The sequence below is a fragment of the Octopus sinensis genome, linkage group LG11, assembly GCF_006345805.1.
Source record: "Octopus sinensis linkage group LG11, ASM634580v1, whole genome shotgun sequence".
Lineage (NCBI taxonomy): Eukaryota > Metazoa > Mollusca > Cephalopoda > Octopoda > Octopodidae > Octopus > Octopus sinensis.
In genome coordinates this window covers 38,125,817-38,151,746 of record NC_043007.1, presented here as the reverse complement: position 1 = coordinate 38,151,746, position 25,930 = coordinate 38,125,817, and the positions used below count along the sequence as shown (strand labels likewise).

The window sequence follows — 25,930 nt, the reverse complement described above, 5'->3', positions numbered from 1 at the left end:
TCGTCATCACTGTGAGTATCAACATCGCACAACCTTTTTATTGCATTAGTATTTATTTTTCAGCCTATAACATTACACAGTTAAAAAATATGTAGTAATGTCAAATTAATTTTTATCTTGCTACATACATCTTTCAGCAAATATTTTAAATTAATGTTACAACAACACTTGAACTTCGTATGTGCATATTTTGCTGTTTTCAATATTATCAATTCTATGAGATTGTTTCTGCATTCCTTATGTCTTTAATAAACTGTAGTAAAGAACATTTTACTCTGTTTTAATGAGTCCACATCTAATTAATTAACCATCCTTGTGGTTGGTGATCCCCATGAAAATCATGATATTCTCATTTGTGTTTGAAATAACAACCTTAAGCATGTTTCACAGACTCATCCCTCTTATGATGCTCTCTGGTATACTCTTATTCTGTGGAATGGACAAAATGAGTATCATTTCAATATTCCATGGATTGAACCTGCAACAGGATAGCCAATTACAAATAAAAAGTTGTTGTCAAATGACTTCTATTCTTACCAACTGATGTTACGACCAGAACAATAAAATCAATTACACATGTCAAATAAACTTTATTTTACATATTTTCTAGGTTATCTCAACAACCAGCTATAGTTATTTCAAATACACTTCTCTACAACGACTAGGTTTCATTAGAAAATGAAAATAGTTTCACACTTTCAATTTGAACCAAAATTACACTAAAATATTGCAACACTTGCAATATTTTAGTGTTCTCCCTCTTCACACCAAATTCATTTTTTACTTTTTTCGAATTTTTATTGGTAATACATGGAGAAAAAAACAGAGTATGAAGTTTTAAAGAATTTTACCCATCACCTCACCATTTTCAAAAATCTACACACTCCCAATTTTTCACTTTTAGCTTTTGGAAAATAGGTAAGTTTTTTCAGAAATAATATCGTTTACCTGTTGTTTCTAGCATGTTGGATTTTCTGGTGGTGGTCTGGTATTTTTTAAGTCTACTATTTCAGTAGAATTCTATGCATGTGGAAACATCAGTCAAAAGTGAAAGATTGGGAGATTTTAGCTTTTTGAAAGCTGGTAGGTGATGGGTGAGGTGGAGGAAGAGGCTTTAAGTGTTTCTTGAAGAAAAATTAAAGTATAAAAAATGTATTTATGTTTCCCAGATTCGTAATCTCTCTATTTTTCTACGTAGATAACAAAAAAATTCAAAAAATATTACAAATTAAGAAATTGCAGTGGGGATAGGGGGAAATTTAGATATTGAAAACATGATTTCTGGACAAAATTGTATTAACCACCTTTTATATGATGAAACAATACATAGTTTCTGATCCTTCTTAAGAATAGAAAGCACTTTCATGCAAATTGTACCTGCACCCTTCACTTTTAAACAAACAATAACTTCCATTATTCCATTAACCATATATCAGCTGTACTGACTCTGCCCATAATTCAGGAGCAAATAATACAATGTCCTTGTTGGTCATAACACCCAGGCAATGCTGAGATGCTAATATATATATATATATATATAACATATGAGATTGTTTCTGCATTCCTTATGTCTTTAATAAACTATAGTAAAGAACATTTTACTCTGTTTTAATGAGTCCACATCTAATTAATTAACCATCCTTGTGGTTGGTGATCCCCATGAAAATCATGATATTCTCATGTGTTACTTTGAAATAGCAAACAGCATTTGTTGTTTTACAAGATAAATTCATGATAAATCATGCAACACTCCAGAATTTTGTTTTCACAGAACCTTGGAGTTCCTCAGAGTTCACTTTGGAAACACTGATCTGGCTTTTCTTGCTCTCATTATTTAACATCAAGTATGTTCTGAACAAGCAGACTGATATAGGATCAAAGATGTTACATATGGAAATAAAATATCCTTGCTTTATTTGTATCTAGTAGTATCTTGTTCTGTGTGCCCTCTTCTTTTTTTCACTCAGTAGTGTGTCATTTGATTACTACTTCTAGCAGGTTGAGTGACTATCTAGAGGCATCATATTTCCTTGACAGTTTAAAAAAATTTTCAGACTGTTTGTCATTCTCAACTTTTGATACCAACGTGCCTGAGATCACCTTGTTCTGTGACAAATTTCTGTTTTCAGGTGATCTAAGTTAAAAACCTTCTATTATTGATTTATGTTCCAAACACCAGCTTAATAAAGTTATTTTACTAAATGCTTCATTATTTTCAAAATTGATTGAAAGAAATGCAGTATATTTTCAACAAAAATATGGTAATTCTTGTTGTTGCTAAGCCCCAGGTTAGCCTTAAACAAACAGACCCATGATCAAAGGCATTCCAGCCATACCTATCCCCATCTTTGCATATATCTAGCACTACATTGTCTAACATATCCTTTCTTTCTTAAGAAAATAGGTTGCAATTTGAGTGACATTTGGTCATTGTTTTTAGCAGATTGAGTAATTAAGTAGAGATTCTTTCTCTGGTTCATTTTTAGTTGGTTGGTAGAAATTTGAAAATGATCATAGGCAGTCAGAAATATCTAAATGACCAGCAACATTCTGATAACAATCTACAGAGGCCAAAATGTTTAAATGACCATTGCTTTAAATTCAAGTGGTCACTCTACAAAAATAAAGAGTAATCACATGATGATCAGTAATAGAAGTGTCCAAATGTTCTGAAATATCTCTAAGAGTTCTGATAGCTAATGACCACTATTTTGAAGTCTAATGGACACTTATCAAAATGACCACTGTCCTAAAATCTTAGCAATCATTTAACCAATGTCAACATGGCTAGTGTCTGTCATTCCTGTTATCTGTATTGATACACCAAATGAAAATGTCCTAAAATCTGGTGGTCACTATATCAAAATAAATCAGAATAACCATTGTTAATTTTTGTCCTTCACCAGAAGAAATATCAATATGACTATTGTCCTGGAATCAAACTAATTGTTATAAAAATGTAAAAATAACATTGAACTAGCAACTTATCAAGCCAGAGCAGTGTTTCCAAAGTGAACTCTGAGGAACTCCAGGATTCTGTGAAAACAAAATTCTGAAATGTTACATGATTTATCATGAATTTGTCAATGTGGAAATGCTAAGAATGACCAGTATTTTGAAATTTTACTTGTCATTGTTTTAAATGCTAATAACTGTGGCTTGTGTATAGAGTAAAATCTAGTGGTCACTTTTTGAAATGTCTATGGGTTGACATTAGAAATGCGAAAAATGAGCAGTGTTTTGTGAAATCTTTCAGTCACTGTGAGAAATGCTATAAGAAATTATACCTAAACCTTGACTATAAGGTTGTTTAATCAGGTTTGACCTATGACTGCTGATTCAGTTCTAAACAATAATAACCTTGTGGTCACTGCTTTTAAAATGTCAAAATGACTAAATATCTTTAATCTTAATAATCAGTACAGAAATGTTAACCTTTTAAAATCTGAAATTAAATTTCATATTATTCCTGTAATGATGTTAAAATCTGTCAAAAGATAGAATTTGTATTTTCTGTGAGTCATGTTGCCTCAATAAAGTTGAGGTATCTCAACAAAAAATAGTTTCAAGCATGACTTTCCTCAACAAAAGATAGATTAATACATGAAACTGCTTTCCACAGTTGAGGATAATGAAATTTTGAGTGGATGCATTTGATTTCAGCTGTATAAATGTTAAGATAAAATTATCTCTGGAATCTGCTGACATAGTGACCCTGTGTCTACCAATGCAACCTGTGTATTTGATGTATGTGAGCTGAATTTATACATTTGTGTCAGTCATTTAAAACATTTTTGGTGGAACTGTTTATTTCAAATAAAATTCATATTCCGGTATTTACTTACAGCATTTTATATATCTTTATATTCTGAGTTCAAGGTTGATTTTTGCCTTACATACTTTTTGAATTTATGAAATAAGTACCAGTCACACCCCGGGCGTCAGTGTAATCAACTTTCTTTCTTCCCCCAAATTCCAGGCTTTGTATCTATTGTAGAAAGGTTATTTTACATCTATAGTGTGACAGTTGTGAAGGTGCATGGCTCAGTGGTTAGAGTGCCGAGCTTACGATAGTGAGGTTGTGAGTTTGAATCCCGGACCGGGCTGTGTGTTGTGTTCTTGAGCAAGACACTTTATTTCACGTTGCTCCAGTTCACTCAGCTGTAGAAATGAGTTGTGACATCACTGGTGCCAAGCTTTATCGGCCTTTGCCTTTCTCTTGGATACATTATTGGTATGGAGAGGGGGAGGCTGTTATGCATGGGCGACTGCTGGCCTTCCATAAACAACCTTGCCCGGACTTGTGCTGAGGAGGATAACTTTCTAGGTGCAATCTCATGGTCAGTCATGACTGAAGGGGGTCACAGCAGTGTGACAGAGGTTTTGTTGATAAGGCTGGTGGCATGGGTGACGCCACTGATGGTAATGAAAATGTTGACAATGATGCCAGTGTGATGATGGAGGCAGTAATATCTAGGGTTATGTCATCTACCATTTATAAGATGTTAAGATTTGGTTTCTGTAAGATTTGGCTCCTTTTCTAATAAATTGAGCAACTATATAGAAGTTCATCATGATGTTGCTGTTTAACCCCAGGTCAATCCTGATTGAGCAAGCCTATGACCAAAGACATTCCAGCTATGAACTTCCTATTTTTTGCCTATGTGCAAGGATCTCAGAACCACATTATCCAAGTCTTGTTTTCTAGTATTTTAGGATGTAATTTAAAGGAGATTTCATTGTTGTTTTTAGCAGATCAAGCAACCATGTACAGGCTACCTTGTTTGCATGTCTTATACTGATGTTGATTGTAATGGTGGATTTTGTTTATTTTCAGTGAAAGTGGACACAAACACTCTGAAGGTTATTATAGACACAGAATATGAGGTAAGATCACTTTTTTTTTCATACTACGTTTTGTACTGAATACTAACTTACCTACACAACACTACAAATACATCACTCTCAAATAGGTGAGTTCACCTGTTTCATATTGTGTCATGGCCAAGTAATCTTTGATTGGCTATTTAAATATATATATGTGTATATATAGCTGAATCTATAATGATCTGGTCAATCAGCTGAAAAAGATCAGCAGTACATACTGTTTTGTTATTGGCATTGTAACTGTCCTTCCTGATGCCGACCCTTAACTGTTTATGAGTAAAGTTCTTTGAGTGGCTGTGTGGTAAGTAGCTTGCTTACAAACCACATGGTTTCGGGTTCAGTCTCACTGTGTGGCACCTTGGGCAAGTGTCTTCTACTATAGCTTTGGGCTGACCAAAGCCTTGTGAGTGGATTTGGTAGGTGGAAACTGAAAGAAGCCCGTTGTATATATGTAAATATATATGTATGTGTGTGTGTATATGTTTGTGTGTCTGTGTTTGTACCCCCAACATCGCTTGACAACTGATGCTGGTGTGTTTACGTCCCCGTAACTTAGTGGTTCGGCAAAAGAGACCGATAGAATAAGTACTAGGCTTACAAAGAATAAGTCCTGGGGTCAGTTTGCTCGACTAAAGGTGGTGCTCCAGCATGGCCGCAGTCAAATGACTGAAACAAGTAAAAGAGTAAAGAGTATTCTATGTCTTCGTGCACAGAATTGCCAAGCTATTGAACATGTTGTATATGTGAAACATAGACAAATAGGTAACACTGGTGCCCAAGCAGTGTCAATGTGAGGGCACACCAAAACAAGTACACACACGAAAAAACACACATGAGTACACACACACAGGTCATCATCATCATCATCATCATTACTTAATATCTGCTTTGCCATGCTTGCTTTCATGGACGTGACAGAATTTGTTGACACAAACTTTCTAGGGTTGCATGCTCTTCTTATCATTAACTCTCACCTGTTTCCAAGCAAGCTCATATTTCCTTAATGCCAGACAGGTTTTTCATGGAAGACTGAAAAAAGACAATATTGCTTGTGTGACGGTATTACTTGTTTGTAACCATTATGTGATGTGAAGAGAAGGCTACACACACGTGTGTGTGTGCATGCATGCGTACATCCATATGTATGTACATATGCACAACAGGATTCCTTCAGTTTCTGTTTACTAAAATCAAGGCTTTGGTCAGGCCAAGGCTACATTAGAAGACAGTTGCCCGAGGTGCTGTACTGTGGGACTGAACTCAAAACCACATAGTTGGGAAGGAAGCTCCTAAATCACACAGCCACATATCTACTTACATATATATATATACATATATATATATACATATATATATATATATATATATATATATATATATATATATATATATATATACAAAAAGAGAGAAAGAGAGAAATTCATAGGTACATAGCAATGTAGATCATTATTGATTTTGATAGATAGACAGAGAGAAAAATATCAATCATGACACCCATCAGTGAATATATATTGATGAATAGATTAATCGATTTAAAGGTCCAATTGTTCAACTGTCTATCTAAAGAAATCAGAAATATAAAAGGAACCTCTACTGAAACATTAAAAAAAAAACATTGGATAAATTTGATCAACTAACCATTCAAAGTTACACTCAGAGAAGAGCAGCTGCTACAAACTCAATCATAGACCAACATCCAACGATAAAGAGACAGCAAAACTGAAAGAAGATAAATTGTAGGTGGTGCTCCAGTATGGCTGCAGTCCTATGACTGAAACTATTTGAAAGAATAAAAAGGAAAGAACAGCTAGATGTATAACATAGGAAAACAGACAAGCAGAGAGACATACAAATTTGACCATTTAGCAATTAAACTAGCCATATCTGGCTCATATATTCTACTTGTTTTATGTTTAAACTGGTCAGATCTGGCTTATCACACCTACCCTACAATGTCATCATCATCATCATTGTTTAACATCCGCTTTCCATGCTAGTATGGGTTGGATGGTTTGACCGGGGTTTGGGAAGCCAGGAGGCTGCACCAGGCTCCAGTCTGATCTGGCAGTGTTTCTACAGCTGGATGCCCTTCCTAACACCAATCACTCCATGAGTGTAGTAGGTGCTTTTTATGTGCCACCGGCACAGGGGCCAGAGGAGGCTGGCAAACGACCATGATTGGTTAGTGCTTTTACGTGTCACCGACACGGATGCCAGTCAGGCAGTACTGGCATCTGCCACGTTCGGACGGTGCTTTTAACTTGTCACCGGCATGGGTATCTTAACTATAATTTCCATTTGATTTTCATTTTGATGTTGGTGTTGATGTACTTGACTCACAAGGTCTCCTCAAGAACAGCAGGTCACTCCATCATCCAAGGTTAGCACAGCAGGCTGTCCTGCGAGCCATGAACTCACTTCATTTGTTGGGTCTTCATAGTCACAGTATATCTCAGAGGTCTTGGTCTTCGTCATTTCCTCTGTGAGGCACTACGTGCCACCGGCATGGGTAAAAAAATCAACAATCACATCATTGAAATCTTTTGAATACAAGATAATGCATGATTAATTAAAATCAGTGTGACTATGTATGTATTATATCTGACAGCAACCTGAATGCCGAATGGTTAAATTAAGTGTTAGTTATGTTTAGGACATTTTAACCACTTCACTGGAAGTTAGTGCCATAATTAGATATATCAGCTGGGCTTAACCCAATTTAACTGGGCCAAGTACATAACCATCTAACCCATACTTAGTCTGGCTTGTCTGACTGACAAACAGGTTTCACTTGTACTTCATGGTTGGGTTTGTTAGCTGAACAAAAAGGGCAGACATCCAGCTGTTGAAGCAATAAGAAATTGCTCTAACAGTATTGAAGTCTGCTGACCTCACCACCACCAACTCAAGTTGTTGGCATGAATAAGTAATGGAGAGAAAATAGTCAAAAAAAAAGAAGAAAAAAGAATGGAAAAGGAAAGTGTAATCAAGATTGTAGAACTGGTTTTATCTGTTTTAGCTGAGATTTCTTTTTTTAACTCCTTTACTCTGGTGTTATTTTTTGTGGTTCGTTTGTGAAGGTGGTGGGGGTATTTAGTGGCTGGTCAGGTTAATTATGACAAAAGAAAGATATTGTAGCTGTGACCACCCCATCTTATTTGTGCATCAGGAACATACCTCGTTGTCCTTGTATTTTATCCTTCTCTATTCAAAGCAGTAGCATGTGATTTGAAGGAGGCCTTCTATTTCTAACAGATGAGGTATTGTTAAAATTTGAAGAGCAGGGTAAATAACCAAGTCTGTTCTTAATTTTTTAGTGATTTCTCTTAAGTAATGGTATGTATGAGGGTCAGCTAAAATGTTCATAGGCTGACCAAGATGCTTTCATGGAATGGGACCAAATGAGGTTTATTTTTTCAACATAGACCCCACTCCTTGTGGTCCACACACTTCTTTCATCAGTGTTGCAGTGCTTGGGTCCTGTTGGTGAAGAAGCTTTCATCTTGTCGGTCAAAAACATCATCAAAGCCACAGTCACACACAATAGTCATTGAAATGAAGGACTTATTTACTGGAGCATGTCCTGGTGAAACATGACCCCCTTTTGTCAGTTTTCCTGGACATTTGGTTTTGATAACCTTTTGTAACTGCCTCAGCAAGCTGGCATAATATTCTCCATTGGTATTATGGCCCTTTTGAAGATAATCAATAAACACATTGCATTTTCCATCCCAAAAATGTGAGGCTGTCACCTTCCCTGCAGATGAAATAACCTTGGCCTCTTTTAAAACAAGTGAGGAGGGGTGTTTCCACTGCATGGATTGTCTCTCTGCCTCTGGCTCAAGGTGATGAAGCTAGCACTCACCCTAACTTAGGAAACATTCAAGGAAACCAGCTGGACTTGCTGCAAACAATATCAGATCTATCTGTGATATGATCTGGTGTCAGATGTGGCACCCACCGAACAGCAACCTTTGTCATGCTAAGTTCATTGTGCAGAATGGTTTCAACTCACTCACAGATATGCTAATAGTGTTGGCTATTTGATTTATAGTCAATCACTTGTCATCCATCACTCTGTAGTGAACATGATCAATGGTTTCCTTGATGGTGACAGTTGCAAGATGTACAGACCTTGGATCCTCTCTTATTGCCTGGAGGACTATGATGAAAAAGAGGGGGCTGAGGACTGATCCTTGGTGTACCCCTATCCCTACCTGGAATTTTTCACTGTACTCGTTGCCAACCCTCAATTTACTGGCAGTATCCCTGTACATAGCTTGCACAGCTGTCACTAACCATTAATCTATCCCTAGTTTCTTCATTGACCACCAGATAAGGGATTGGGACCCTGTCAAAGGCTTTCTTCCATGTCAACGAAAGCCAAGTACAGAGGTTTATCTTTGGCTAGGTATTTCTCCTGCAGCTGTCTTACCAGAAATATTGCATCAGCGGTGCTTTTCCCTGGTATGAACCCAAACTGTATCTCATCTAGACTGACTCTCTCCCTAATTAGTTGAGCTATGACCCTCTCTGTGACCTTCATTACCTGATCCAACATCTTGATACCTCTGTAATTATTTATATCTAAAGACTTTGCACCATCCACAGATCTGGTCAGTGGCTATCAGCAGGTTGTTCCATAGAAACCTCCTGTTGTCTTCCACATTATGTGATGCTATATCCCCCTCTATTTCGTCAAAAGCTTTGAGTAATATGTCTCTAAATCTCTGTCTATTCGCAGGATCTTTAAGCTTCCAGACCCTTCTCCTTCATGCTGGTTGTCTTCTGGTCATCCATTTAGCCCTGATCCTGAAGTCGCTAACTACTAGTCTAAGTTGTGGGGTACATTCTTCGCCTGGAAAGGTTTTGGCATTTATAAGCAGCCATCTTTCCCTTTTTCTGGCAAGGATGTAGTCAATTTGGCTAGTGTGTCTACCAGATCGGTAGGTGACTGGCAGGTTTCTTGAAGTTAGTATTCCAAACCGTAAGATCATTTGCTTCGCAGATCTCCAGCAGCCTGGTTCCCTCCTCATTGCGAGAACCAAAACCATAGCCTCCATGTACGCCATGGAAGCCCCCTGCATGTTGTCCAACATATCCATTGAAGTCACCAGCTACAAAGAGAAGATCCCTGTCATTTGTCAACAATGTAGTCTGCAAGGGGGTGTCATAAAATTGGTCTTTCTGTCCATGATATTGACAAATGTTCTGAGGGACTCGCAACCAGCAGAACTAAGAAAAACATCGTAGATGTGCCTGCAGCTGTGTGGGGAAATCATTGAATCACCATCTATGAGTTATCAGAGGATGTGCATATTAGTTACAGTTCAGTTCAATCCATTATCACTGAAGATTTGGGTATGAGAAGTGTGTCTGCTAAGTTTGTAACAAAACAGCTTTCAGCTGAACAAAAAGACCCTCGGTTTTCAGTTGCACAAAATCTCCTTGATTATGTCAAGAACAATGAAAACTTTTTGAAAACTTTGTGTAGGCCTTTGAGCAGGTATCGTCAAGCTTTTGGCAAAGTTTGGTGCAGATCTTCTGCTCAACTTTTTCTGTCATGGTCAGTGTGACAATCACATGCTACACACCTTCCTTCCAGGCACCGCTGTAAACAGCGGGAGTGAGCTAGGACATAAAACTTAGTGTGCATACACAGCAGAGTTCAAGGTCAATGTGTGCCAAGCAGCTTTACTCTGCTTGCTTTAGCTTTCTTACTATGGCAACAGTCTGGATACTTATTGGTCAGACCTCATAAATATGCCTGTATATATATATATATATATATATATATATATACATATTATTATTATTATTATTATTATTATTAATTGATTGAATGCCACGCATCTATTTCCAAATAGGTTTTTCTTTTTGATGCAACTCTAATCTATACTGTTTTCTGTCTCATCCTTTCTCAAATTCCCCTTTTTACCTCTCTTTCACCATTTTCTAGCTGTCTCCCTCTGTATTTATATCGTTTACTCTTTTACTTGTTTCAGTCATTCAACTGTGGCCATGCTGGTGCACTGCTTTTAGTCGAGCAAATCAACCCCAGGTCTTATTCTTTGTAAGCCTAGTACTTATTCTATCAGTCTCTTTTACCAAACTGCTAGGTTACGGGGACGTAAACACACAACCATCAGTTGTCAAGCAATGTTGGGGGGACAAACACAGACACACAAACATACACACACACACACACACACACACACACACCACACACATATATATATACATACATACGATGGGCTTCTTTCAGTTTCCGTCTACCAAATCCACTCACAAGGTCGGCCTGAGGCTAGAGTAGAAGACACTTGCCCAAGGTGCCATGCAGTGGGACTGAACCTGGAAGCATGTGGTTTGTAAGCAAGCTAATTACCATGCAGCCGCTCATATATATATATATATATATGAGTGTATGGCCACAGTTGAAACACTCCTGTCACAATCTGGGACCTTGAAGACTGCTTTAATGCAAGAAAGTATACTAGTCCCTTAATATTTGATATTCAATATTTCATCTATTCAATAAGACAATCAATACTTCATTTCATTTTACACTATATATATTATTTATACTATATATTCTATATTCTACGTTAATATTATAAAGAATATAAATAAAACATAAAAAACAGACAGAGTTGGAATTCCTTTGAATAATATATATATCTCTATACACAATCATACAAGCCCCTTCCCTTCTCTGGATCTTTCCTTCTCCTATGTTTCCGACGAAGAGCTCCGCTCGAAACGTTAAACCCTCCTTCTTTCCTGTGCGTCCAGTAATACTATATTTGTTCCACGTCCTCGTGTTGTTGTGTTTTTTTGTGCTTTCTTGTTTGGATTAACTATATGTGTGTGTGTGTGTGTGTTATTTATATCATATATATATATATATAGTGGGTCAACAAAAGAGACTGATAGAATAAGTACTAGGCTTAAAAAATAAGTCCTGGGGGGCAATTTGTTGGATTAAAACAACTCTTCAAAGTGGTGCTCCAGTATGGCCGCAGTCAGATGACTGAAACAAGTAGAAGAATAAAAGAATAAAATAATGCCTTTGATAATTGTCTTTCGGACCAGACTGACTTGGGGCTAAATAACATCAATGCAGTTATAACCATCCCACTGACAGCAAGTTCATGAACTCAGTTATTTGTACTTGTAGATATATTATCTTTTACATAGTCCTATACATAGTTTGTAGTTATGTTTACAGCAGTGCTTGGAACCATAACAATCGCCATCACTACTACCACCATCGCCACCACCACCACTACTGCCACTAACATCACAGCTGCTATTTTCACCACTATTAACTTCACCACCACCACAACCACCACTATCACCAATAGCAACAAAAACATCACAATTGTCACCACTCTTCTTATCATCATCACCACCACCACCCCTACTCAGCACTTATCTCCAACTTGACCACCACTGCTGACCACATAAAAGCAATTAATGTGACCTGTCATAATTATAATCACCATCACTACCACTACTACCACCACCATCATGACTTTTAGCACCACAAACATCCTCTACTGCTTCTTCTACTACTACTGTTACTACTACTACTGTTACTACTACTACTACTACTACTACTACTACTACTACTACTACTACTACTATCAACATCAGTTCCTTCTCCGCTACCATCCTCATTATTAACACCATAACCACCAACATCACTCTCTACTACTTCTAACACCACCACCACCACTCCTTGTACTACCACTCTCATTGCAATCACCCCAACCTTCCATTACCTCTTCACCACTACCACCCCTCCACTTTCCCAATCATCCTCACAATTTCAACCACGGAACTGAACCAAACCAAACAAGATTTATTTAATGTCAGCTAAACTCTTACCTCTGAATTGCTGACTTCCCAAACTACTTAATATATAATATTTTAAGTGCAGTGCCAAGCTGCACCCTTTCTGACAATAACAACAGCCAATGCGGTTGCTAAAACAACAGCCAAATTTCTTTCTTTTCATTCAGATAAGGACTTGTTGGACAATGTAATCCTAAATATATATATATATATTTATCTATATATATATATTTATATATATAGTCTGATCAATAAGTATCTGGACTTTTACCATAGTAATGAGCTAAAGCATGCAGAGTGAAGCCGCTTTGGCACAGATTGACTTTGCACTTTGCTCTGCATGTGCACTGAGTTTTAATGTTCTAGCTCACTTTTGCTGTTTACAGCAGTGCTTGGAAGGAAGGTGTGTAGCATGTGATCATCGCACTGACCATAACAGAGCAAGTTGAGCAGAGAATCTGCATAAAATTTTGCCAAAAGCTTGGCAATACCTGCTCAGGTGCCTATGCATAGTTTTCAAAAAGTTTTCATCATTCTTGACACAATCAAGGAAATTTTGTGCAATTAAAACCCAAGTGTCTTTTTGGTCAGCTGGTGAGATTGATTCTATTAAAGTTCGTTTTGCGCTTTTGCAATGCAACACATGTAGAAAAGACGTAAACTGAGAGGGAATTTCAAGGGGCTGTCATTCTGGGAAAGAAGGACTGGGTGTAATGACTAGTGCAAGGTCCTAGGGAAGGATTGATGAGAAGAGGAGAGGCAAGTGGGATGGGAATGTCTGTGATAGTCATTGATGGATGAGTAGTAAAGTTAAGCCTGAAAAGAGTTAAAAACTCTGTATATAGAGTGCTGAGACTAATTTTTAAAAAAATGCTTAACCAAATTCAGAAGGATTGGATATTTTGATGTTGACACCTTTCCAGGTAATATCAACAATATGAGGGAATTTATTTCAACCAAAATTTGAAACTATGTTAATGTTGACTCGCAAGACGCTTACATGTTGATCTAGGTGGCTTTCTGTTGATGTAATATAAAATATCGTAAAACATTTTAGTCTGGTGTGTTCTTCAGTTTCTGCCAATTCATCTCCTGAAGGAAATAAAATCATTGCAACTATTTCAAGTACTAAACCACATCCACTCTCTCTCTATATATGTATATCTATGTATGTGTGTATATATATATATATAAATGGAACAAAAATGCAACAGAGGGCATTCAAATGTTTGGACAGATAGACGATACAAAAGCGGACAAGAGAAACAACAATTAGAAGGATAGATGGGTCATTCTAGGCTTTCTTTCATCGGTCAAGTCCCAGAAGTCACGACCACTTCAGGCAGTTACACTATCAGTGGTGACTCCGGCACTCAGGCTCTTCGGTCTTAGCCTGAGTATAAATTTAGTAAAGTGAATGTGTATTTGCAAGCTGATTTAATTTCTGCCAACACTGGCTTTAAGTATGTAATTTCAGCCAATAACTCAGGCTCCTATTATTGAGTCTGGTTGCAGTTCATTTATTTTCGTTCAACATCTGGTGGGCATCTTAGAGGTGCCCTGTGTCAAAAAATATCATTCGTAGCAGATGTTCTCTTGACATCATTCACACATGCCTGACTTGGACTCAGAAGGTACAGCCTGAGTTGTTATCTATAATCGTAAAAATTCAAAGTAACCCAAATCCAATGTTTTCTTGAAACAATAAATTTCTGTTGAGATTAGGATTTAAATTCCAATCTATGAAAAGTTTCTGTTCTATAATATTCTTAAAGGAGCAAAAAATTATCCAGCAGCTCAGGCTAATACGAACAAGCCTGGTAAGTGTAAAAGACTAACTGGTATCTCTTGTCAAGAGTACAGGCGACAGTCAGATCGCTGATGTTTGTTGTGCACTCTGCTGTTGTTATTTGATTGCTCTTATTCTGTTGTCTGTATGTAAAGATCAGTTGTGTTTTGCAGGGTTGCTTTATTTTTACTCTTAACTTAGAAATAGAGAAAGACATAGTGCTAGATATAAAAAAATAAGCCATTTGGGGCTAGAAATAAAGCGGAAAAACGAGAAATTCTTTGAGAAGGCATGTGTCTTATGCAAGATCTGTGTTGAGCTTAAGTGATGCTGATGACATGGAGTTGCCTCTGATATATATATATATATATATATATAAAATATTATTAGAGACAAAACCACTATTTTGCAAAACAAACAAGGAAAGACTTAATCAATACATAAAATTTTAATAAATAGTCAAAAAAACCGCCACTACAATTGTTTCTTGTCTTGATCGACAATCTTCAGGTGGACTTCCAATCTAAAATATCAATATTTTAAAATATAAAAATAATAATTTTAAAATAATTAAAGTATGAATGAAAAAATATAAATATATAATCCATATATAACCTATATATAATCCATATATAATCAATATATAAACAATATATAAACTAAAATAAACCTATCAGCAATTAAATATAAAATATAAAATATAAAATATAAAATATAAAACAAAACAAAAAAATAATAATAATATAATAATAAACTATATATACCCCATACACATATACCTAATTATATATAACCATATCTAACTACATACACTAAATCACACACCTATATATATATCCCTATACATACACATAAAAACGTCTAGGCAACTATAAATAAATAAAATAGCTAAATACTTCAACACAATACTTATTCATACTCCCACACACACACACATACAACCCACATTCACGCTCTAGAAAACGGACATCACTTAAAATTATGAACGGAGAAATGGAATAATGGAATTAAAAATTATATTCACTTGGTAAAACGAACACTACTAAAAATTATGAATGAAACAATGCAATAAAACAACAGACATCGCAAATAGACACAAATTACTATGAATTCCTTAACAAACCTACCATGATAAACCAAAACTCATAAAAACATATAATGATAAAATCTCCCTTTACTAAACTCTATAACATACCTATATAGCAATCCCCCTAACCTAAACATTCACACACAAATACACACACGTAAACCACACACCCACGACATATACAAATACCCACACCACTTACACATACCTATACATACATATAAACCTCAACATATACTCCAAAAACCCACTCAACCCCACACAGACAAATAAACACAAAAATTATGAATGGATTCTTTTATAAAACTACCATGATAAGCTAAAACTCACAAAACATAAATGATAAAACCTCCCTTTACTAAACACTATAACATACTTATATAGCAATCCCTTTAACCTATACATTCACACACAAATACACACACGTAAACCACACACCCATAACAAATACAAACACCCACCCCACTCACACACACCCACAAGTACATATAAGCCTCAACATATACACCAAACAAAATTACTTTACCAAGAACTTAACATATGTATAAAAAGTATAACCGCTCTGGAAACGAACATCTTTTAAAATAATGAATGGAGAAATGGAATAAATGGAATTAAAAATAATATTCACGTGGCAAAACGAACACCACTCAAAATTATGAATGAAACAATGTAATAAAACAACCAACATCGAAAATAGACAAATTACCACGAATTCCCTAAAAAAACCATGATAAACCAAAACTCTTAAAAACATATAACGATAAAATCTCCCTTTGCTAAACTCTATAACAAACCTATATAGCAATCCCCCTAACCTAAACATTCACACACAAATACACACACGTAAACCACAGACCCACGACTTATACACATACCTATACTAACTTATAAACCTCAATATACACTAAAAACCCACTCCCTCCCCACACAGACAAATTAACACATACATCCCAAAACCTAAATAACAAACCCATATACACATATACACATTCACACATTCACACACAAACACACACATAATTTTGTGTTTATTTGTCTGTGTGGGGTTGAGTGGGTTTTTGGAGTATATGTTGAGGTTTATATGTATGTATAGGTATGTGTAAGTGGTGTGGGTATTTGTATATGTCGTGGGTGTGTGGTTTACGTGTGTGTATTTGTGTGTGAATGTTTAGGTTAGGGGGATTGCTATATAGGTATGTTATAGAGTTTAGTAAAGGGAGATTTTATCATTATATGTTTTTATGAGTTTTGGTTTATCATGGTAGGTTTGTTAAGGAATTCGTAGTAATTTGTGTCTATTTGCGATGTCTGTTGTTTTATTGCATTGTTTCATTCATAATTTTTAAGTAGTGTTCGTTTTACCAAGTGAATATAATTTTTAATTCCATTTATTCCATTTCTCCGTTCATAATTTTAAGTGATGTCCGTTTTCTAGAGCGTGAATGTGGGTTGTATGTGTGTGTGTGTGGGAGTATGAATAAGTATTGTGTTGAAGTATTTAGCTATTTTATTTATTTATAGTTGCCTAGACGTTTTTATGTGTATGTATAGGGATATATATATAGGTGTGTGATTTAGTGTATGTAGTTAGATATGGTTATATATAATTAGGTATATGTGTATGGGTGTATATATAGTTTATTATTATATTATTATTATTTTTTTGTTTTGTTTTATATTTTATATTTTATATTTTATATTTTATATTTAATTGTTGATAGGTTTATTTTAGTTTATATATTGTTTATATATTGATTATATATGGATTATATATAGGTTATATATGGATTATATATTTATATTTTTTCATTCATACTTTAATTATTTTAAAATTATTATTTTTATATTTTAAAATATTGATATTTTAGATTGGAAGTCCACCTGAAGATTGTCGATCAAGACAAGAAACAATTGTAGTGGCGGTTTTTTTGACTATTTATTAAAATTTTATGTATTGATTAAGTCTTTCCTTGTTTGTTTTGCAAAATAGTGGTTTTGTCTCTAATAATATTTTATAATATTTTACTATAAAATTGGATTTAATCCTAAATCTGATTTTTTCCCTGTAAATTTGGATTTATTCCCTAATATTTATTATTATATATATATATATATATATATATATATGTATATATACACACACACACACACGCTACTTTGCAAGTCTCTGCACAACGGTGCTCTACACTTGAGCCAAAGAGGAACCTCTACATGGTTGTTGAGCCTACAAGAAATAGCAGCCAAATTCTATCACATGATACCCTATTTTGGACACTGTTGCCCTAGATATGAAAAATGATGTGGAGGCCATGCCTGAAATGCCTTTGATCATAGGACTGTTTCACAACACATTAAAGCTTGATATCACCCTACATTACATTATTGTAAATAATATTATATGTCTTAAAGCTGTCACAGATCAGTATTGTTTTAGCTATTTGAAAGAAAGTGAAGGCAGATGGCCTTGCATTTTGGGTGTTAGAACCATGATCATTAGGATGTGGGTTCAATTCTTAGGCAGGAAAGCATGTTGTCCCCTTGTGCAAGGCTCTTCATTTTATTTTGTTTCAGTCCAATCAGCCAAAAATGAGTACCAATGGTAGCTAGAGGTTAATGCCATAGCAGACTGACATTTCCTTCAGGATGTCTTGTGCTCTTTCTTGCTTAAATGCCACAGAAATTGGGATAAGTTCCACTCTTATGAACTTGTAGATTCAAGACAGTCTTTAACCATTTTCAACAATAACTGTAAAAATAACATTTTGACTTTGGCTTGAATATTCAAATATATGTTTGAGGTTTAACTGAATATCTTTGGCAATTATGTCTTACCAAATGGAATTATTTCTTTAAAAATGTTAAATATTCTAAATCTGCTATTTCATTTCTAATGGTCTATGTATACAAAAAAAAAAAAGTAATAATAATAAAATGCGAACATTTTTCTCAGTGACAGGAAAAGGAAAGAAAAGAAAAGAAATGTGTTCGTTAAATTCTTGTATTTGAGCCAAAAAAACTATTCAGATAATTTTGGCATGTAACTGATGGTGTCATGAATTAGAACACCATTTTTAATCTTGAAGATGCAATATAGCATCAGACAGCATCAGATTCGATCATTTATCATCATCAGCCTATGAACCATGCGTGTGTTTTGGAAAAAAAAAACATCTCTGAAAACATGCAGTTTAATTATATTTGTATGTTGGTTGCATAAGAACAGACTGGTAATGATTTACAAATTATGTTCTGTGCTCTCATTCAATATACTCTGGGCAATGTTGCTGCTATTGTCACTGTTGCTGTTGTTTGTCTGAAAGGCAGTACTGAACTTGCAGACCTTAAAATCAAAGGTGTTCCAGCTGTGACCATCTTGTTTTTTTTTTGTTTTTTTGCCTTTCAGACACAATATAAACTACATTGTCAACATAAAAGCCATTTTTTTCTAAGATGGTAAGAGAGATTTGGTTGTTATTTCTAGGAAACCATGTGACTGCAAATAGACTCTTCATTATTCTGAGTTCAAATCCTGCTGGGATTGACTTTATCTTTCGTCATTTCGGGTTTGATAAAATAAAGTATTAGTCATGCAATGGTGCCAACATTATTATATTTTTATTGTTATTGTTGATCTTGTCATTTTACTAGATGTACCATTCCCACCCCTGCACACACACAGTTCCTTAGTTGTTGTTTTTCTTTGTATTTTGCTTTTATACTATCCCATTGTCTTTGTGAATTTGTTAACTTTGGCTTGTATTAGATAAGGATAAACTATTTATTACTGTTACTACAGCCACCTTCACATTCCATGACTGTCATTGGGATTGATCAGGTACTGAACAAGAATTCTGGATTATTTTTCCATTTTTTTTTACTTAATTTTTGAGAGTGGTTGGGTTCATTTTTAGTATTCCTGTTTATGAGAAATGCTCATTTTAAAAAATCATCTCTGGCTAATCATTGAGAGGATGTTGGTGTTGCCCTGGTGGAGGTTTGCACTCTCTGAGTGCTCTTATTATTATTTCTCTTTATCACCGGTTTGTTGGAGCTCCTGGAGTGTAGTGGGCTTGCTACCTGCAGCCTACGGTATCATGCTATCCTTTTTTTCATCTGTCTAATACTTTCCTGATTATTCTGGCTGTTCCAAGGAGGCAAACCTTTTGTAACAGCCTACGGTATCATGCTATTCCTTCTTTTCAGCTATCTAATACTTTCCTGATTATTCTGGCTGTGCCTTTTATAACAGCTCTACATTCTTCTTCTTCTTCTTCTCCTCCTCCTTCTTCTTCTTCTTCTTCTTCTTCTTCTTTTCCCCCTCCCCTCCCCCTCCTCCTTATATTTTATTATAATTATATTATTATATTTTATTATTATTATTATTATTATTATTATTATTATTATTATTATTCAGGATTGTACAATGGATGAGATCCAGGAAGAGTTACCTGTCTCACAACCCCGGTTTATTGTTCTCAGCTATGTGTATAACCATGATGATGGTCGTGTATCATATCCTCTGATATTCATCTTCGTCAGCCCACAGGGTGAGTACACTTTGATTTATTCCAATCTATAAACTAACAGTCAGGCAGGATGCCAGGCAGGAAGATGGGTCGCTGGTTTGGTATGAGGAAAAGCAAGCGCTAACACACTTGATGTGGTAAGCATGAGGTTTATAATTTTAGGTTTGGCAAGTAAATAAATACAGAATACTGAAGACGGAAAGATTTGGATGCTAGGTAAAACAATAATATAATCAATTCTTAGAAATAGATAGATAGGTAGGATTGAGAGAGAGAGAGTAATAATGAATAAAAAAAGATCAGAGACAATCAACAGAGAGAAAAATCTGGCTAGTATACAGATAAACAAACACATAAGTAATCAAAGATAATCACTGGAATTGAAGTAAACAAGTTGGCATAAGTAGACAATTAGGAATCTAATTAGCTACAGTCAGTATTTTAATGTGTGTGTGTGTGTGTGTGTGTGAGTTCGTGTGCATGTGGGTTTCACGTGCAGTCTCTCTGCATGTCATCTTGGGCAAGTGTCTCCTTCTATAACCCTGGGCTGGCTAAAGCCTTGTGAGTGGATTTGGTGGATGGAAACTGAAAGAAGCCCATTGTGTGTGTGTGTGAGTTCGATTGCATGTGGGTTTCACATGCAGTCTCTCTGCATGACATCTTAGGCAAGTGTCTCCTTCTATAACCTTGGGCTGGCCAAAGCCTTGTGAGTGGATTTGGTGGATGGAAACTGAAAGAAGCCCATTGTGTGTGTGTGTGGTATGTATGCTTCTGTCTTCTTGCCGTGGCTTTGCGTAATAGTTGTAAATGAGCATCACTATCATGTAAGTAGTGTGCGTGGTTTCCAATCTTCACTGAAAACATGTCTGGTTATTGGGAATATTAACAGAAACACAACTAACGGGAAAAATTCACATACAAGACGTTGCCAATTCCTCATCATTCATCATCCAAATGATAACAATTTTCTTCCTAGAACTTAATAATAAGAGGAGGAGGAGGAGTAGCACTACTGTCATTATTGTCATCATCACCATCACCACCATCACCATCATCATTGTTATCATTTATCATCAGAAATTCTTCCAACTGTTAATTTTCTGAAATGTATTTCTTTGCATTGATTTATAATATTATGTTGTTTGTTCTTCAGGTTGTAAACCCGAGCAACAGATGCTTTATGCAGGATCAGTGAGAGCACTAACAAAGGAATTGGAAATGACCAAGGTTTGTGAGATTTCAGTTTCTGTCTTGGCTATCTGGTTGTTTATTGGCTTGTGTGTGTGTGTGTTGCTCTCTCTCCATCTCTATCTTTTTGTTTCTCTTCCTGTCTCTGTCTATATCGGTGTGATCTACTCCTCTCACTCTGTCTATGACTTTGTGACTGCCTGTACGTATTCTATAGATGTATTTGTTTATATATATATATCTAGGTTCAAATTCCGCTATGGTCATCTTTGCCTTTCATCCTTTCAGGGTTGATGAAGTAAGCACCAGTTGTGCACTGGGGTTGATGTAATCAACTAATCCCTTCCCATAAAATTTCAGGCCTTGTGCCTATAGTAGAAAAGATATATAAAGAAATCATTTTATCTCCTTTTTTTCTTTTATGGTGTCTTTCAAGTATCTTGAGGAGGGGCCAGTAACTTTGGCCTTTACAGGTTCTCTGAAATTGGTGTCTTTCAGAAAAACAGGCAGTGAGACTTGCTTTGTAGTAAGAGGGGATGTGTAAGTTCTGGAATAGAACAAAGTCTATAGGTGTTAGAGAAGAGGAGAGAAAAATAACAAGTTTAGTCTGTTTTTGTTTTGTTTTTGATTTTTCATCTTGGAGAATCTGTAAAGGGTGATTGTGTTGTCTAGAGGTCACAAAAACCCTTCAGCTGGGAGCTTGGTTGAAATTATTGTAACAGAAACTTTGCTAAAGATCTACATGGGTCTGGTAGTGGTGTTAGTTTGTGCAGTGTGATGTGCCTAACCCCTGCCACCACCACAAGCAAAAAAAAAACAAAAACAAAAACAGAGGTGAGAGACACTATACTATTTATAATGAAGAATGGTGACTTGGTGACCAAAACCCTAAATGCCAAGCAATGTGTGTGTGTAGTTCCATTGCTTTTTTTACAAGTGTTTATTCATCCAGATAGCAGTTGCTAGAGTAAATTAAAAAACAGAGAAAGTTGGAGAAAGGGAGAAGGATGAAGAAAGAAAGAGTGGAGAGAGTAGGAGATCTTGTTCAGTAGATGAAATAACATCCAACTGCAAGAAATCCTAACCATAACATTTAGAAATACTGGGTTATACCATTGAGAATTGAGAAAGCTGTTGTGATTTTGAATCATGCTATCCATCCTCCCAGAGAAAATAAACACACACGCTCACACGTATGTGCGTGTGTGTGTGTGTGTGTGTGTGTGTGTGTGTGGTGTGTGTGTGTGTGTAGGCACACACATAACTGTGTGGTAAGAAACTTGGTTCCCAGCCACATTCTTCTGAGTTCAGTCTTCTACTATAGCCTTGGGCTGACCAAAGCCTTGTGAGTAGATTTGGTAGACAGAAACTGAAAGAAGCCCATCATATATATATATAATATATATATATATACATACATATGCACACACACACACACACACACACACACACACATATATGTATGTATGTATATATATATATATATATATATATATATATTATATATATATATATATATATGTATGTATGTGTATATATATATATATATGTGGAGGCACGTGGCTTAGTGGTTAGGATGTCGGCATCATGATCGTAAGATTGTGGTTTCCATTCCTGGACCGGATGACGCATTGTGTTCTTGAGCAAAACACTTCATTTCACGTTGCTCCAGTCCACTCAGCTGGCAAAAATGAGTAACGCTGCTATGGACTGGCATCCCGTCCAGCTGGGGAACACATACACCATTGAAACCAGGAAACCGGGCCCATGAGCTTGGCTAGGCGCATTTATTTTGTTTATATATGTGTGTGTGTGTGTGTGTATGTATATATAAAGCTAATAGCGAAGATGATGACGATCAGTAAATGTTTGTGTTATATACTACATTAATTAAAATAGTTTATAACCATCAACAATTAAATTTCTGTTTACGAATGTGTCTGAATGAATGTATGTGTGTGTATGTGTGTGTGTCAGTGTCTCTAACTGAGTGCAATAAGTAAAGTGGCTTTTAAGCATTTATGCTATGCTTCTCTGTAAACTGTGTGTGTGTATATGTCAGTGTGAATGTGTAGAAGTATGCCATTAGTAGAGTGGTTTTCAAACATCTGTGTAATGTATTCCTCTGTTGGGCGGTGTATCTGTATGTGTATATTTGTATGTGTGTTTGTATGTCTGTGTGATTGTGTGTGTGTGTCATATGGAAAGTGACTTTAAACATTCATTACATATTTTTGTCAATGTATACGTATGTGGGTGTGTGTGTGTATATACTCACACAAACATGGACATATATGCATATATGTATAAATGTATGTGTCCGTGTTGCTCTATGTGTGTGGGAGAGGTTTTTAAATATTTATATCATTTACATCTATGTCCATGTGTGTGTATGTGTCAGTGTCTGCATGTATGTCCTAGTAAAGTGTTTTTTTTAAACATATACATATTATGTTCCTATGGCTATGTATTTAAGAAATTAATATCGTAATGTCATGACTTTAGGTTCAGTATCACTGCACAGCTCTTAAGGCGTGTGTCTTCTACTGTGCAGAAGTCTGCTGTGTGTGTGTGTGTGTGTGTGTGTGTGTGGTGTGTGTGTGTGTGTGAGTGTGTATGTCTGATCAATAAGTATCCAGACTGTTGCAATAGTAATGAAGTTAAAGCACACAAAGTGAAGCTGCTTGGCATAGATTGACCTTGCATGCGCACTAAGTTTTAATGTTCTAGCTCACTTCCACTCTTTACAGCAATGCTTGGAAGGAAGGTGTGTAGCGTGTGATTGTCACACTGACCATGACAGAGAAAGCTGAGCAGAGAATCTGCATCAAATTTTGCCAAAAGCTTGGTGATACCTGCTCAAAAGCCTACACAAAGTTTTCAAAAAGTTTTCATCATTCTTGACACACTCAAGGTAATCTTGTGCAACTGAAACCCAAGTGTCTTTTTGGTCAGCTGAAAGCAGTTTTGGCACAAATATGGCAGACATGTGTCACATAATCAAATCTTCAGTGATAATGGACTGAACTGAGCCATAACTAATCTGCACATGCTCTGATAACTCATGGGTGGTGATTCGATGATTTCCCTTCAATGCTGCATCACATCTGCAATGTTTTTCTCAGTTCTGCTGGTTGTGGGTCTCCCAGAACGTTCGTCAATATTGGAAACGTCTGAATCATTCGTACACTTGTGTGTGGCCCATACACTCTTCTCCATACACTTTCTGTAACATTGCATGGGCCTCTGAGCAGTACCGCCATAACAACTTTCTCTGTCATTATCAATGCGACGATTATACGTTACACTCCTTCCTTCCAAGTACTGCTGTAAACAGTGGAAGTGAGTTAGAATGGTAAAACTTAGTGCACATGCACAGCAGCTTTTGAGGTCAATCTTTGTCAAGCAGCTTCACTCTGCATACTTTAACTTCATTACAATGGCAATGGTCTAGGTACTTATTGATCAGACCTCATATGTATGTATATTTATACACATGTGTATATGTATGTATATATATCATCATCGTTTAATGTCTGCTTACCATGGGTTGGACAGTTTGACTGAGGACTGACAAGCTAGGAGGCTGCACCAGGCTCCAATCTGATCTGGCAAGGTTTCTACAGCTGGATGCCTTTCCTAATGCCAACCACTCCAAGAATATCGTGGGTGCTTTTTACATGCCACCAATACAGGCGCCAGTTAGGAGGCACTGGCATTGACCTCACTCGAATGGTGCTTTTTATGTGCCACTGGTATGGGAAACAGTGAGGCAGCACTGGCATCAGCCATATGCCACCGGCACGGGAGCCAATCCAGCAGCACTCGCTCTTAACCACTACACCATATGGCAGTGACCTGAATAATAAATATAATAATAATAATAATAATAATAATAAGAAGAAGAATAACAACATCGAAAAATAACTTAGGAATGAGAACCCAGGTTTGAAATTTCCCCAAGACATCTGATGAATGCTGGAGGGTATATCAGCCGAAATGTGTTAACAACAAAGAAGATGACAAATATCCGTCAAATGTAAATAATGTACATAATTCTTCATCTCTTAAATACAGAACTGTATGTATATACATACATATATATGTGTGTGTGTATATACATATATATATATATATATATATATATATATATATTATATATATATATATATATATATATCTATGTGGTAGTATCAAGAAGTTCCTGGACTAGTTCTGTAGCATGCCAACAGATGGCAGCACATGGTTGTGCAGTGAGAGCTAGCAGTGACCTTCATGAGGCGATGTGGCAAGTGACATAGCTGTGCTTACTTCGCAAGTTGTGAAATTTGTTTTTTTTTATGGTCATGTGTATGTTGTAGTCTGTGATTTTGTCATGGACAGGAAGTTGGAACAAAGAACCAACATGAAATTTTGTGTTAAACTTGGGAAGTCTGCTACAGAGACATTGAGTATGCTTCAGCCAGCCTCCAGTGATGTGACGACGGGTCGTATACAATGTTTTGAGTGGTGCGGGTACTTCAAAAATGGAAGAATGTCCCTGGAAGACCTGCCACAAGTATCACCCCCAGAAATGAAGAGAAAATTCATCAG

General features: G+C 36.1%; 1 protein-coding gene across 1 annotated transcript in view; it reads left to right on the top strand.

The window, feature by feature from the left end:
• Positions 1-25,930, top strand: part of LOC115217490 (glia maturation factor beta-like) — a 53,032-nt gene that overhangs the window by 21,559 nt on the left and 5,543 nt on the right. The window contains exons 3-5 of the mRNA XM_029787199.2: positions 4,838-4,887; positions 20,038-20,170; positions 21,303-21,376. Coding sequence (XP_029643059.1) covers positions 4,838-4,887; positions 20,038-20,170; positions 21,303-21,376 — 257 coding nt within the window. The remainder of the gene's footprint in view (positions 1-4,837; positions 4,888-20,037; positions 20,171-21,302; positions 21,377-25,930) is intronic.